The 17,087-nt window shown below is 35.7% G+C and overlaps 1 protein-coding gene across 3 annotated transcripts in view; it reads left to right on the top strand.

Annotated features, from left to right (window-relative positions):
- Positions 1-17,087, top strand: part of NRK (Nik related kinase) — a 127,991-nt gene that overhangs the window by 97,013 nt on the left and 13,891 nt on the right. For all 3 annotated transcript variants that reach the window (XM_070365895.1, XM_070365894.1, XM_070365896.1), the window contains exons 19-23: positions 978-1,314; positions 8,258-8,444; positions 8,885-9,040; positions 11,641-11,784; positions 13,683-13,841. In XM_070365895.1, the coding sequence (XP_070221996.1) occupies positions 978-1,314; positions 8,258-8,444; positions 8,885-9,040; positions 11,641-11,784; positions 13,683-13,841 (983 nt within the window). The remainder of the gene's footprint in view (positions 1-977; positions 1,315-8,257; positions 8,445-8,884; positions 9,041-11,640; positions 11,785-13,682; positions 13,842-17,087) is intronic.

Raw genomic sequence — 17,087 nt, 5'->3', positions numbered from 1 at the left:
ATATTTAGTCAAGTATTGTTTTTGGCATACCACCAGTTCTCTGCTATATATATAGTTACTTGGTCCTGCTTTATAAACAGCCAATGTGTTCTTATTTTACATTTGCTTATGGTTTGTATTTAAACTGCTCTTAAAGATGATTCATTAACATAGTATATTTTTGTATTTTTAGAAAAATAACAGTGGGAAAATTGTTTGCTTTATAATATTGAAATTCATATTTTGTTTTGTTAATTTTCAACTGTTACCAAGGCTTTATATGACAGAACAGACTACAGATTATTCAACATTTTTTCTTTTTTTTTTTTTACCAAGAAAACTACCAGGAATTCTGATCTCAAATTCATTTGCTTTTAGAATTATCATAGTTACTTATTTATGTTGTCTCTTATGCAAAAGATTATTGAGACATTTTGCTAAGCTTGGTGGTCCTAGCAAGTAATTAAGTGACTATATTAACTAAATGAGATCTATATTACTAAACTTCCTGGTGATAGTAGTAGAAAAATCAATGAAAATCTGTTGCAGAATGGATGATACACATGTTAGAAGATCAAGGCATGTGTTTAAATTAACATAAATTAAATATAAGAAATATTCAAATATGTTATGGTTGAGCCAAAAATATGGGCTTGATCATTCATGTGGCTGTGAAGTTGCTAATGTATGAAATAATCTATGATTTAAGAAAAAAACATATTATTACTGCTAACCTAATACATGTTCCTAATACATCCTTTTCCATCTGTCATGCAAATGTAGCCAGGGAGTTGATGGTGACTATGATGTTAATTCAATATTAAGATTGACAGGACATAGGGACATTTTTCATATCTATATCATACCAGTAGTGTTCACATAGAGCAAAAACATGCCTGGAGATGATACATATGTGTTAGTCAACCTAATTTTGTTTCATTTGTTGACATTTATTTTCGTTGGGTGACTTTCTATCATTAACTGAATCTTGTTATCAGGCCAAGCTGTGGCAGAGGCAGAAGCTACAAGCAAGATGGTAAAGATGGAAGTGATAGAGGAGAAGGATCTTTCAGCAGCTATGGAAGTCAGAGAGTTAATAGAAGCCATGGAGGAAGTGCAGCCAGTGGGGACAGTGCAGCCATTGGAGACCATGAAGAACACACAGCGAATGTAGGCAGTGGAAGAAGAGGCAAGGAGAGTAATGGAAATGAGGGAGTCAGTGGAACCAATGAAGAAAGTGAAGCCCAAGAACTGAATGGAGGAGAAAATTGCTCAGAGACAGATGATCCAATATTGGAGAGACCAGTATTCCAGGAATTTGAACATCAACTAGAGGTAATACACCATTTGAAAAGGAGAATGAATTCATCTCTTTGTAAATGCATTTATTCATGTGATATGTCATATTTCCAGCCATTACAAATATATTTTAAACTTCTATTCCAAAGTCTTAACATTTTAAATTATATCTGTAGATACATCTTTATTTCTTCTAATTTGGATGCTTCCTATTTTCTTCCAAGAACAAAAATATCTTATTTGTCCACCTTTATTACTCAGATCATATGCTTGGGATCAGTTCAGTTCAGTCACTCGGTCATGTCCAACTCTTTGTGACCTCATGGACTGCAGCACACCAGGCTTCCCTGTCCATTACCAACTCTCAGAGCTTACTCAAACTCATATCCATCAAGTCGGTGATGCCATGCAACCTTCTCATCCTCTTTTGTCCCCTCCTCCTCTTGCCTTCAATATTTCCCAGCATCAGGGTCTTTTCAAATGAGTCAGTTCTTCACATCAGGTGGCCACAGTATTGGAGTTTCAGCTTCAGCATCAGTGCTTCCAATCAATATTCAGGACTGATTCCTTTAGGATTGACTGGTTTGATCTCCTTGCAGTCCAAGGGACTCTCAAGAGTCTTCTCCACCACCACAGTTCAAAAGCATCAATTCTTCTGCACTCAGCTTTCTTCACAGTCCAACTTTCACATCCATACATAACCACTGGAAAAACCATACCTTTGACTAGATGGACTTTTGTCGGCAAAGTAATGTCTCTGCTTTTCAATATGCTGTCAAGATTGGTCATAGTTTTTCTTCCATGGAGCAAGCATCTTTTAATTTCATTGCTGCAGTCACCACTAAAGTGATTTTTGAGCCCAAGAAAATGGTCTGTCACTGTTTCCATTATTTCCCCATCTATTTGCCATGAAGTGATGGGACCAGATGCCATGATCTTAGTTTTTTGAATGTTGAGTTTTAAGCCAGAATTTTCACTCCCCTCCTTCACTTTCATCAAGAGGAAATGGCAAATGGAGAAGGGAATGAAGAAGGAAATGGAGAAGGAAAAATGGAGAACTCCATGAACAATATGCTTGGGATAGTGTCTCTTAATACATACATTTTTTCTGGGAGATTTTTATTGTGATAGAATACACTAACAGAAAGTTTCACATTTTAACTATTTTTAAGTGTACAGTTCAATGGAGTTAAGTACATTCACAGTGTTGTACAACCATTAATACTAGTAATTTCTGGAGATTTTTTATCACCTCAAACAATAAACTCCCCATTATCCTCCAAAGTTCCCAATAACCTCCATTCTACTTTTGTATAGGTACCTTATATGAGCAGAATCACACAATATTTGTCTTTTTCTGTCTGTCTCAGCATAATATTTTCAAGGTTCATCCATTTAGCATCATATATCAGAATTTCCTTCCTTTTTAAGGCTTAATAAATAGTATGAATACATCACATTTTTTTTATCCATTCATCTTTTGATAGACACTTGAGTCATTTTCATCTTTGGCTGCTGTGAACATTGCTGTACAAGTATCTGTTGTTGGATCTGCAGTTTTTAGTTCTTTGATCTGTATACCTAGGAATGGAATTATTAGCTTGTATTTTAACTTTTTGAGGAACTGTTAACACAGACAATTTAAACAGAAGTAATGTACTGTGTTTAGACAATGATTTTGACATTCAAAAAACATTTACTGACTTTATAGGTAAGTTTTAAAATACTCAAATAGCTTCACAGATGGTAGATAAATAGGAATTATCACAGAGAAGATTTCTTGAAACATGTGCTATTTGAAATAGTTCTTGACAAATGTGGAGTATTGGATATCTGAAAACAGAGCTGAGATTCCAGACAGAAGAATTATCATGCCAATTTATTTCCCCAGCCCATTGTCCTATCATACAAACTAACTTAGAAGATGCCTTGCTCTTTCATGAATTAATGACCCTATGCCAGAAATTTTCTCTGTCTATATGGCTTCCCCTTACCTCTTCTCTGCTTTTGAACTAGTCATCCTTCATGACCCAACTCATACTATGTTTAATCCATCCTTGACAACTGTTCTTCACCTACTCATCCAGTCCCAGGGTCCAACCTCAGGCTTGGGTTATGGTAGGTATACAATAATTATGGTAAGAAATCAAGGAAGAATCAACAAAATTAGAAATGAAAATGGAGAAATCACAACAGACAACACAGAAATACAAAGGATAATAAGAGACTACTATCAGCAACTATATAACAATAAATGGACAACTTGGAAGAAATGGACGAATTCCTAGAAAAGTATAACCTTCCAAAACTGAACCAGGAAAAATAGAAAATCTTAACAGACTCATCACAAGCACGGAAATCGAAACTATAATCAAAAGTCTTCCAACAAACAAAAGCCCAGGACCAGATGGCTTCACAGCTGAATTCTACCAAAACTTTAGAGAAGAGCTAACACCTATCACTACAGATGGTGACTGGAGCCATGAAATTAAAAGATGCTTACTCCTTGGAAGGAAAGTTATGACCAACCTAGATAGCATATTCAAAAGCAGAGACATTACTTTGCCAACAAAGGTCCGTCTGTTCAGGGCTATGGTTTTTCCTGTGGTCATGTATGGATGTGAGAGTTGGACTGTGAAGAAGGCTGAGCGCCGAAGAATTGATGCTTTTGAACTGTGGTGTTGGAGAAGACTCTTGAGAGTCCCTTGGACTGCCAGGAGATCCAACCAGTCCATTCTGAAGGAGATCAGCCCTGGGATTTCTTTGGAAGGAATGATGCTAAAGCTGAAACTCCAGTACTTTGGCCACCTCATGCAAAGAGTTGACTCATTGGAAAAGACTCTGATGCTGGGAGGGATTGGGAGCAGGAGGAAAAGGGGACGACAGAGGATGAGATGGCTGGATGGCGTCACTGACTCGATGGACATGAGTCTCAGTGAGCTCTGGGAGTTGGTGATGGACAGGGAGGCCTGGCGTGCTGCGATTCATGGGGTCGCAAAGAGTCGGACACGACTGAGCGACTGATCTGATCTGATCTGATCTGAACATCTATCCTACTCAAACTCTTCTAGAATTGCAGAGGAAGGTAAACTACCAAACTCATTCTATGAGGCCACGATCACCCTAATACCAAAACCAGACAAAGATGCCAAAACAAGAAAACTACAGGCCAATATCACTGAAGAACAGAGATGCAAAAATCCTCAACAAAATTCTAGCAGACAGAATCCAACAACATATTAAAAAAATCATGCATCATGACCAAGTGGGCTTTTATCCCAGGGATGCAAAGATTCTTCAGTATTTGCAAATCAATCAATGTGATACACCACATTAACAAACTGAAAGAAAAAAACACATGATGATCTCAATAGATGCAGAGAAAGCCTTTGACAAAATTCAACATCCATTTATGATTAAAAAAAAAAAAACACCCTTCAGAAAGCAGGCACAGAAGGAACATACCTCAACATAATAAAAGCCATATATGATAAACCCACAGCAAACATTGTCCTCAGCAGTGAAAAATTCAAAGCATTTCCCCTAAAGTCAGGAACAAAACAAGGGTGCCCACTCTTACCACTACTATTGAACATAGTTTTGGAAGTTTTAGCCACAGCAATCAGAGAAGAAAAAGAAATAAAAGGAATCCAGATTAGAAAAGAAGAAGTAAAACTCTCACTGTTTGCAGATGACATGATTCTCTGCATAGAAAACCCTAAAGACACCACCAGAAAATTACTAGAGCTAATCAATGAATAGAGTAATGTTGTAGGATATAAAATTACCACACAGAAATCCCTTGCATTCCTATACACTAACAATGAGAAAACAGAAAGAGAAATTAAGGAATCAATTCCATTCACCATCACAATGAAAAGAATAAAATACTTAGGAATAAATCTACCTAAAGACACAAAAGACCTATATATACAAAACTATAAAACACTGATGAAAGAAATCAAAGAGGACACAAATAGATGGAGAAATATACCATGTTCACGGATTGGAAGAATTAATATAGTGAAAATGAGTATACTACCTAAAGCAATCTATAGATTCAATGCAATCCCTATCAAGCTACCAATGGTGTTTTTCAGAGAACTAGAAGAAATGATTTCACAATTTGTATGCAAATGCAAAAAGCCTCAAATAGCCAAAGTGATCTTGAGAAAGAAGAATGGAACTGGAGGACTCAACCTGCCTGACTTCAGACTATGCTACAAAGCTACAGTCATCAAGACAGTATGGTACTGACACAAAGACAGAAACATAGATCAATGGAACAAAATAGAAAGCCCAGAGATAAATCCATGCACCTATGGGCACCTTATCTTTGACAAAGGAGGCAAGAATATACAATGGAGAAAGACAATCTCTTTAACAAGTGATGCTGGGAAAACTGGTCAACCACCTGTAAAGAAAAAAACTAGAACACTTTCTAACACCATATACAAAAATAAACTCAAAATGGATTAACGATCTAAATGTAAGACCAGAAACTATAAAACTCTAGAGGAAAACATAGGCAAAAACCTTTCTGACATAAATCACGGCAGGATCCTCTATGACCCACTTCCCAGAGTAATGGAAATAAAAGCAAAAATAAACAAATGGGACATAATTAAACTTAAAAGCTTTTGCACAACGAAGGAAACTACAAGCAAGATGAAAAGACAGCCTTCATATTGGGAGAAAATAATAGCAAATGAAGCAACTGACAAAAGAATTAATCTCCAAAATATACAAACAGCTCATGTAGCTCAATAGCAGAAAAACAAATAATCCAATGCAAAAGTGGGCCAAAGAAGTAAACAGACATTTCTCCAAAGAAGACATACAGATGGCTAACAAACGCATAAAAAGATGCTCAGCATCACTCATTATCAAAGAAATGCAAATCAAACTACAATGAGGTACCTTCTCACACCCGTCAGAATGACTGCTATCCAAAAGTCTACAAACAATAAATGCCAAAGGGAACTCTCTTACACTGTTGGTGGGAATGCAAACTAGTACAGTCACTATGGAGAACAGTGTGGAGATTCCTTAAAAAACTGGAAATAGAACTGCCATATGACTCAGCAATCCCACTGCTGGGCATATGCACCAAGGAAACCAGAATTGAAAGTGACGTGTACCCCAATGTTCATCACAACACTGTTTACAATAGCCAGGACATGGAAGCAACCTAGATGTCCATCAGCAGACGAATGGATAAGAAAGCTGTGGTATATATACACAATGGAACTTTACTCAGTTATTTAAAAAAATGCATTTGAATCAGTTCTAATGAGGTGAATAAAACCAGAGCCTATTATACAGAATGAAGTAGGTGAGAAAGAAAAACACCAATACAGTATACTAATGCACATATATGGAATTTAGAAAAATGGTAATGATGAGCATATATGTGAGACAGCAAAAGAGACACAGATATGAAGAACAGACTTTTGGACTCTGTGGGAGAAGGCAAGGGTGGGATGATTTGAGAGACTAGCATTGAAACATGTATATTACCATATGTAATAGATCACCAGTCCAAGTTTGATGCATGAAACAGGGCACTCAAAGCCAGTGCACTGAGACAACTCTGAAGGATGGGATGGGGAGGGAGATGGGAGGGGTTCAGCATGGGGGACACATGTACACCCATGGCTGATTCATGTCAATGTATGGCAAAAACCACTGCAATATTGTAAAGTAATTAGCCTCCAATTAAAATAAATTAATTAATTAAAAAAAGAAATCAAGGAAGGAAAGAAACAAAACAAACAAACAAAAAAACTCCCTAGGAAGTTTTTCTTTCCAAGGTAGGAAGAAATTCCCTAGATGATTTCCAATGGGAAAGCAATATCAGTAAAAAGGAATCTATGTCTGCCTGACTGTCTGTCAGTCTATCTGCTTGTCTTTCTATCTACCCATCTGCTCATCCATCCTAGTAGGTAGCTCTTACCTACCTACCTACTTATCTTAATTAAAGACATTAAAACAAGATGTCCCAGCATGGTTTTCATAGCACCCCTGGGTATCTCCAGTTATCTTAAGAAATGTTTTAAACATTTGCGGAGAGAATAGATCTTCCTTTCATTTTCATTTTAAAAGGACATGTTGGCATATAATACTTTTATGGTAGGAAAGGTCATAAAAACAAATTTTTGGTAGGACAGGATAACTGTATCAATGCCAAGAATCACTGTTTATACATAAAAGAAATGCTTATTTGCAAACAGGCTTACCAAAAAGAATTGGTATGTTTTGCCATCGGATATGGCATCCCACATAAATTCTGTCACATTTTGTGACTTTATCCTTGAATTTCTTATCTGTAAGTCAATAGAATCTAGCTAGACCTTCACTGAAGCATTTTTGCAGTCTTGAAATTGTGTTGGTTGATTTTCTATCATTAGCTTTGCCCTTTGACAAAATGAAATTGAATCCAGCACAATAGTACTTTTTTATTTTTGCATGCAGCTATTTGAAATAATGTAACTGAAAGCATAAGGTTTGGAATCAGACAGACTTTGGCTTCAAACTTTAATCCCCCTAATTATTTATATTACCTTGAATAGATTGTTTAACTTCAATAAGCTTTAGTTTCCTTATAAGTAAAAGGGAGATAATCAAACTTACTTTTGGTGTTGTTGCAAGGATTCACAACAATCTGTAAATAAGATGCCTAATAGGATATCTGATGCATAGTAAAATTTCCACAAATTTTAAGTCCCCAAATTATATAGCTGAGGATTTCATGCTCCATTAATTTCTGTTCGGACATCAGTTGTCTCACTATAAGTTAGTTTTTTCTTTTCTGCTAACATTATTGAGTTCTACTGGTAAATGTGGGTTTTATAAGGATCAAGAATTACAGATGTTACAAAATTTGCATTCCCTCTTTCAAGTAACCCCTAGGCATCTTACATTTCTCTCCCTGTTAATTTCTTAATAAAGTCAATATCAATTTTTGATCATCTTTTAGGAGTCAGGCGGTAGAAGTGAGGCCTCAAATGCCGTTGCCCCAGGTGCTGCACCCGCAGTACCTGATGCTGAGAATGACACTGTGGACATATCAGAAGTATCAACAGAATCAGGTTTCTCTGCCAACCACTCATCTCCCTCCAATGATTCTGAAAGGACTGCAAATGCTGACTTTGCCAGTGCCATCTGTAAGTGTATTTAATATAATCTTCAAATGCTGCAGTCTGTTCCATATTAAATACAGTTTGTCAAAAACCACTGGTTCATTATCAGAAAAGAAGTCATTCTGATACTCAGTGACATAAATTCAGATGGATTTTTAAAAAATCTACTCTTCACTAAATCTTTATAGCACCTAAATTCGAACTATAATTGAGAAATTGGCTCCCTCATCTGGATTTCATTTGATATCTAATCACAGTAACTTGAAATGCATTCATATACAGAAATATATTCTGTCTTGATTTGTGTCATCTGATGATTTATGAATTATAGAAATGATAGCTCCATAAAAAATAAAATACAATAAAGGAAAAGGAATTTTTCTAAGCTGTGTCTCATTTGTAAAAACACTCAAGTGCGTATGGTGTACACACTAGTAAGTTCTCTCAATATCTTCTCTTCACAGTATATGCTGGATTAGTGGAAGTACCTGAGAAATCATCTAAGCGACCCTCTGACGTTAATGTTAACCCATTATATGTCTCTTATGAATGTAAAAAACCACTAATCCATATGTATGAAAAGGAATTCACTTCTGAGATCTGCTGTGGTTCTTTGTGGGGTAAGTTTGATTTCTTAAAACTGAGTTGTGTTTTAAAGAGTACATTTTTATCTATATAAAAACTAGTGTAAAAGCACAGATATAAAATATGTATTTGCTATTGACAAACTGTTTTCAGGGCTTCCCTGGTGACTCAGATGGTAAAGAATCTGCCTGCCATGCGGGAGACCTGGGTTTGATCCCTGGGTTAGAAAGATCCCCTGGAGAAGGGAATGCCAACCTGCTACAGTATTCTTGCCTGGATAATCGCCATGGACAGAGGAGCCTAGTGGGCTACAGTTCATGGGGTTGCAAAGAGTCGGACATGACTGAGCGACTAAGCACAACTGTTTTCAATTATGCATACATGCTAAGTCACTTCAATCCTATCTGACTCTGCGACCCTGTGGACCATAACCCACCAGGCTTCTCTGTCCAAGTGATTATCCTGGCAAGAATACTAGAGTGGGTTGCCATGTCCTCCTCATTTCCATGTATGTGTGTGTGTGTGTGTGTGTGTTTGTATGTGTTATTAAACATGCATATACACATGTATGTACACACAGAGAGAGCAGTTAACTTGCTTATTTATTTTCACTCAGTGCAGTTTGGTGTTTGAATTACTCCCTCTCCTGTTCATTCTGTTTTTCTTTATAACCTGAATTAACTTTGCTAAAATATAAAATTGGACTAGGTTATAATTATTTGAAAATTCAAGCTTAGTATTTTTAATTTGTGATAGAATGCAATGTATAATACCTAATGAGATTATTGCAAGAAGTTTCTTTAAAAGTTCTTGTTTTTAAAATATCTTGAGGATTTGTAGACAAAATTCCTTGTATAATATCTTAACTTTAATAGACTAATTCAATCCTTTATTCCAGGAGAATTTTAACCACTTGGTAATTCTGAGACAGTTTTTTACCTCAAGCCAGTCTGAATCATAAATGAAATAGAATAAATTAATGCAAGGAAGTGAAAAATCCAAAATAAATGCCAACCTCCAACCTGCAGTTTCATAGATTTTGCTTAATGTATGATTGAACAGGGGACAGAATTTTAAATTAAAAATAGAGCAGTGTAGCAAATATTACAGATTTGCAGAAAAAAAAAGCCATCCTCAAAGTTCTACTAATGTAATGTGTCAGATAACAAGAAAGCAAAGTTTACTTCATTATCATTTCAGTCAGGCAACTACCCAGAGATGAGCTTCATGTCTAGTAACCCATTTTTATAACTTGTGATTTTATATTTTAAAATATAAAAGATTTTAGTATGTGTCATCATGGTAGAACAAGATGCCCCAAATGGCCGCTGCCAGTGTCTCAGTCCCCAGGGGTGTCCCAACTGCTTCTGTCTCTCCAAGGGGATTCTCCAAGATCAACAAGTGGGTCTGACCCAGGCACCTTTCAAACCACCGTGTCTGCCTTGAAACTTGAAGCATATGAGATTTTGTGTATGCCCTGTAAAAATGGAATTTCTTTTACTTATGGCCCTTCAGCTCTCCTGAAAATAAGCCCCACTTGATTTTCAAAACCAATTGTTCTAGGAGCTCATCTTCCCAGTGCCAGACCCCCGGGCTGGGGAACCCAATGTGCATCTTGGATGCCAAACTCCTTGGCCAGAACCTCTTGTTTATGAGTCATCAGCTCTTGAATATGAGTCTTTACTAAACTGCATCTCTGTCATTCCTTCCCATCTTGTTGTGGCTCCTTCTTTATGTCTTTAGTTGCAGAAAATCTTCCTGCTAGGCTTTAGGTCATTCTCATAGACAGTTGCTCTGTAAATAGTTGTAATTTTTGTGTGCCCATGGAAAGAGGTGTGTTCAGAGTCTTTCTACTCCACTGTCTTGATCCTAACCCCCATATGAAGTGCATTCTAAATTTAGTTGAATCTTCTATTTTAGTCTTCTCATTCAGTCTTTAAACAGTGCTTATATTTTAATGAATAGAGCCAGCACACAAATAACAGAGTATAGGAATGTAAATACATGAAATAGGAACGAATTTTATAGACATTCAGCAATATAAGTTTTTTAATATATGCATGAACACAGAATCACCCAATTTTAAAATAATTTGCATATAATTATTTAAAAGTATTAAATCGCTGTTATAGTTAGGAATGAGAAACCAACAAGAGGGAAGGGATATACGTGTACCTATGGCTGATTCATGTTGAGGTTTGACAGAAAACAACAAAATTCTGTAAAGCAATTATCCTTCAATTAAAAATAATTAAAATTAAAAAAAGACTATATATACTAGGCCTCATGAGTATTTAATAGTAACTTTCAAAAGAGTTGACTGATTTTTGTAAAGTATGGGACATTACTAAAAGGTACTAACATATACACAAAGTTCTATCTGTGTGATGGCATACCAGACACCAGCCAGTGGAATATTACCAGAAGGTGTTATTTTCTATATTTTAATGAAAATAAATTTGTTCTGTTAGTAGAGAGTTCCCTGTTACACAGAATGAAGTCAACAGTAGCTTAAAATGACAAACATCACCTTTACATAGATCAGCTCACTGGAGAAGCAAGAATACTAATATAAATGTAATTATAAAAATGTAATCTGAGCTAATATAGCACTTTTCTTTTTGTATACGAACAGGAGTGAATTTACTGTTGGGAACTCGATCGAATCTGTATCTGATGGACAGAAGTGGAAAGGCAGACATTACTAAACTTATAAAGAGAAGACCATTCCGTCAGATTCAAGTTGTAGAGCCACTCAATTTGCTGATTACCATCTCAGGTTTGTTTAAGAACTAAAATTAGCTGAGTTATTATGCAGATTAATTAGGTTGTAAACTGGGCTAAAGACTTTCTCAAGTGAAAGTGTTCTGAGGAAAGCACTGTAAATATAATTTTTAATTGGGACACCAGGCTTTCCTACTTGCATTTTCTTAACTATTTACAATTTAAACTTCTGACTCTCCTTTGATGTCTGGATATTTGATTGCAATGTACCTCTACTAGGTCAGGGAAAGGAAAAACCATGCCATTTGCATCCTATCAGGTCTTCTGTCAATAACCATGCACAACTTTGGAAGTCACAGCTTCAGCCACCCATGCACTCACCACCACAGTAACCTCCAGTATGTACCTTTCCTGTGATGTGTTAGAAGCAACAAGGAACAAAGAGGCCAATAACTGGATAAAAATGAGAGTCTGTTGTACCTACCACAGCCGTATAATAAGGGTCTACAGATAGGGCTAGTAACAAGAATGGATCCTCTATTCTTCCCACATAGTAGTAGAACTTTTTAGTTTGAGTCAGTCAGAGCCTGAACCTTGGAATATGAGAGATCAAGTATATGGATGTTAATAATTATTGTGATTACTAAACAGTACTTGGTATCAGAAAAGCACTAACATTAATGCTGACTTTAGGCAAAAAATTACTCTTGAAAGATTGGAAAAAAATGTTAAATGTTTTAACTATAGAATAAAATGATGCTAATCACAGTAATTTTTATGTGCTTATATACTTCCTGTCTATACCTAATAATGATATTTCACATTAACTAATGATTATGTATAGTCCTAAATATGATTAATGTTGCTTTAAGTTTTGGTTAGAGAAAATCCCCTAGAAATATATACCGAAGTATCATGATTTTTTAAATCATTTTTCATGGCCATTCATTTATAATTGTTTGAGGCACATGGAAGCAACATTTAGTTTTTGAATACATCTGGATGGCTTGCATGCTGCACATCTGGATAACAGATTTCTTTTTATCCAGCTTTCTCTAACCCAAATATTCTCTTTTTATTGCTGAAGTTTCTCTTAAATGTGGATTATTTTTGCATAAGATAGTACAGAGAATGTTAGTATAGAAAGATACCTGATAGTTTGGAGCTCAACTTTGTTATTTGAGAACAGAATGACAATAGATATAGATACTTGAATTCTAACACTGCTGAAAAATGATTAAAAATATGTTTAAGATTACATGAATAAGAATCTTAATGTTGGGCCTAGAAATCTTATAGTCTTTAAATGACTATAAAGTACTATATATGAAAATAAATGTGTGATTTTAATGGCTTGTTTTTCTGAAAGAACTGTAAGAATTTGATGGGATTTACAATTAGAAAAATAACATTAAAGATAGATTGGGCTGAGAAAAAATAATAAACCGTTGGATTTCTTTGTAAGTTTACTGGAATGAAAGAGTACAGAGAGAGACACCCATCTCACTGGCTGAGGATGCCTAACAATCAGTACACCAGACATATCTTCTCATATATGCACACTACCAGAGAGAGCTTCTAGGTCTCTGAGTCCCAAAAAACTCATGGCTTAAATTAAAAGCTAAGGAACAAATGAATGGATGGTAATTCTGTTGCCCACATAGTAGTAGTCTTAACCTGTTCCAAAGAAGTATTGTACATTCACTTCTACATTGATAGCTGGTAGACACTTCAGCTATTTTTTGGAAGTGAGAGACTAAAAGAAACTTTGCTATCATATTTCCAAACTCTAAAGGGGAAACTCAATGCAGTATAGTTTTTTAAAACTGCTTTTTACTTTAATTAAAAGATTTGATTAAAAAGACAAAATACCTTTACCTTTTTTTGTTCTTCTAATATGTAAAAAAAAAGAAAAAAGACTGAATTAAAACAGTGTCTTTTCTTATCTATCAGGCCGTAAGAACAGACTTCGAGTGTATCATTTGACGTGGCTGAGAAATAAGATTTTGAATGATGATCCAGAAAGTAAAAGAAGACAAGAGGAAATGCTCAAAACAGAAGAAGCCTGCAAATCAATTGATAAGTTGACAGGCTGTGAACACTTCAGTGTCCGTAAGTCTCATTTCACATTTGTTTTTGTTGTTATTGTTTAGTCATTGCCATGTCCAACTCTTTTGTGACGTCTTGGACTGTAGCCTGCCAGGCTCCCTAGTCCTTTGAATTTCCCAGGCAAGAATACTGGAATATGTTGCCATTTACCTCAGCTATATAAATTTTGCCTCCTTTCATTTGGTGAAGTACATTCTTGTGAAAGGTAAAGTAGAGAAAGGAAAACATTTGCAACTTCAAATACAAAAATGAGTAAATTTCTCTGAGACATCTTTCAAGTCTTTTATGTCACAATAATGGCTGTTATTGAAAAAATATTGATTGAAATAGCTATTGAAGTTAAATTTGGTTTACTTTTCCTCCTTTCTTCCCTTCCCACTCACTCTAATTAGTTCACATTAACTGATGTTTCTTCCTGCTTCTATTTAACTTCAATTGTATAAATGTTAATGTGTCTTCAGTAACCTGCAAGATTTATATGACATTGTCTTTCCTTGGAGCAGCAATAAAATAGAATCCCATAATGATTCCTTTTTTAAAAATTGGAAAATCCCTCTTAATACTGACCAAGAAACTTTACCATGAGTCAAAAAGAAAATTTATCAATTATCTGCTGGCTCTCATTCCCACTTATGATATTCATGAGTATAATTGCAAAATATTTCCTGTCTGATTAGTGTGTTTTCATATCCCCTGTGTCTTCACAACCATCCACTGTGGAATGGAGTAACAAATCCAGGGTCTCAGAGTCCTGCTGTCATCTCTCAACAACTTGGAAGTAATGTTTTCCCATTCTTTCTATTTCTGAAGCAAATCCCCTCTACTCTTAGCCTTTTTTTTCTTCTTTCCTCTTTACTAATTGTCTATCAGTCAGAACTAGTGGCATAGGTAAGAGATAGTTGGAATCATATGAGTTCAGAGAAGGCAATGGCACCCCACTCCAGTACTTTTGCCTAGAAAATCCCATGGACAGAGGAGCCTGGTAGGCTGCAGTCCATGGGGTCGCTAGAGTCGGACACGACTGAGCGACTTCACTTTCACTTTTCACTTTCATGCTTTGGAGAAGGAAATGGCAACCCACTTCAGTGTTCTTGCCTGGTGAATCCCAGGGACGGGGGAGCCTGGTGGGCTGCCATCTATGGGGTCACACAGAGTCGAACACGACTGAAGCGACTTAGCAATATGAGTTGTGGCAGGATATTTTTATCCTGACTGACCATTTCTATTCTGCATACTAAGAGGCTTTCCCAGGATAGGTTTCATGTATGTATACATATGTGATGCCATGTACTATAGCCTACCAGGCTCTTCCATCCATGGAATTCTCCAGGCAAGAGTACTGGAGTGGGTTGCCATTTTCTTCTCCAGGGGATCTTCCCAACCCAGGGATCGAACCCAAGTCTCCCACATTGCAGGCAGATGTTTTACCATCTGAGCCACCAGGGAAGCCCATATACATACATACATACACACAAATAAAGGTAGAAATGAGTGCCCAGACAACTTAAGTATTAAATAAATATACTATTTTCTTCTAGTTTTGTGTATCATTACTTTAATATTCCCAGATGTCAACCCAGAAGTTGATATAGCAGAAGTACCTCTTAATAACTTATCAAGTTTTTAGTTCTATAAGAGAGAGTTTACAAAGATAGTCAACCTTGCAAAGATAGTTCTGTGCATTTGTGAAATGAATGGACTAGTTTAGTCTACTTTTCCTGGCTGATTGCATTCCAATCCATCCCAGCTCTCTAATAACACTTGTCCTACTGACGAGTGGAACAGTAGCTCCTTCCCAAAGGAGAATAACAACATAACCATACTTGCATGGTATTTTCATAGCCTTCCAAGGTCCACAAAATAGTGGACTGATACCAATTACTGCCATATATTGAAATTATCAGCATTATTTGCTTAAAAGAGAATTTGTTTGCTTGTTGGGGGATTTATTAATCATAATTCTTTGACCTACTTCTGAACAGTTAAAAAAAAAATAAAGAAAGAAAGTGAAGCTAGACTCAGAGAGGCAGAGACACAGAGTGAGAGAGAATGAGAGAGGGAGAGGAAAGGAGAGAGAGAATTCTTATATATTAGTCTTAGATGAAGTCTGGCTAGAGAAGACAGCAGCAGTATCTCTGCCAAAGAAGAGGGATTTAGCATAAACATAAATCTAGAAGTAGGACAACATATTTCATAAGAGCCAGAAGGTCTGGCCAAGGGCAAACATATACTTTTTATAAACTTTCTCTTTCTTTAATAAAAAAGCTCTATTGAAATATACCCAATTAAAGCGTACAATTGAGTTGCAGTATGTTTATAGAGTTGTGTAACCATCACCATGATCTGATTTTCATCATTCTAACAAGAAACATCATAGCCATTAGCAATCACTGCAAATTTAATTCCTCTTACCTTATTCCCTTCATAATCTGAATAAGCTACTGATCTACTTTCTCTGCTATAGATTTGTCTTTTCTCCATGATGTACTTAAATGGAATTATACATTATATAATCTTTTGTGACAAGCTTCTGTCACATACCATGTTTTCAAGGTTCATCCATGCTATAACCAGTACAACATGTATCAGTATTCCTTTTTATTGCTGAATAGTATTGCATTGTATAAATACTTCATCTTTTATTTATCTATTATAAATTCATTGTTTAAAATGTCTTTCTTCTGGTTCCAACCATCCAAGTAGGTATAAAGTGGCATCACATTATAGTTTTGATTTGCATTTCCCTCATGAATAATGTTGTTGAGCATTCAAGTGTTTATTGGCCATTTGTGTATCTCCCTTGGGCTATTTATCCTTTTGTTATTGAGTTGTGTTTTTTGTATATTCTGGATACTAAACCCTTACAGATATATGATTTGGAAATATTTATTCCTGTTCCATACTTTGTCTTTTCACTCTGTTGATAGTGTCCTTTGATACATAGAAGAGTGAATTTTAATGAAACCCAATTTAGCTGTTTATTTCTTTTGTTGTTTATGCTTTTGGTGTCAAATATGAGAATCTATTACCATGAGGGTTTATTTACTTTTAATAGCTTCATAGTTTTAGCTCTTACATTTAGGTCTTTGATCCATTTCAAGTTAATTATTGTATATATGGATTAAGGTAAGACATCCAGTTCATTTTTTTATATGTAGATATTCAGTTGTCTCAGTACCATTTGATGAAGAAATTGTTGTTTCTCTATTGAATATTCTTGGCACCATGACCATAAATGTACTTTATTTA

The sequence above is a fragment of the Bos mutus genome, chromosome X (genome assembly GCF_027580195.1).
Source record: "Bos mutus isolate GX-2022 chromosome X, NWIPB_WYAK_1.1, whole genome shotgun sequence".
NCBI classification, from domain to species: domain Eukaryota; kingdom Metazoa; phylum Chordata; class Mammalia; order Artiodactyla; family Bovidae; genus Bos; species Bos mutus.
The sequence above is the reverse complement of the archived record's forward strand: the minus strand, read 5'-3'. Positions and strand labels throughout refer to the sequence as shown.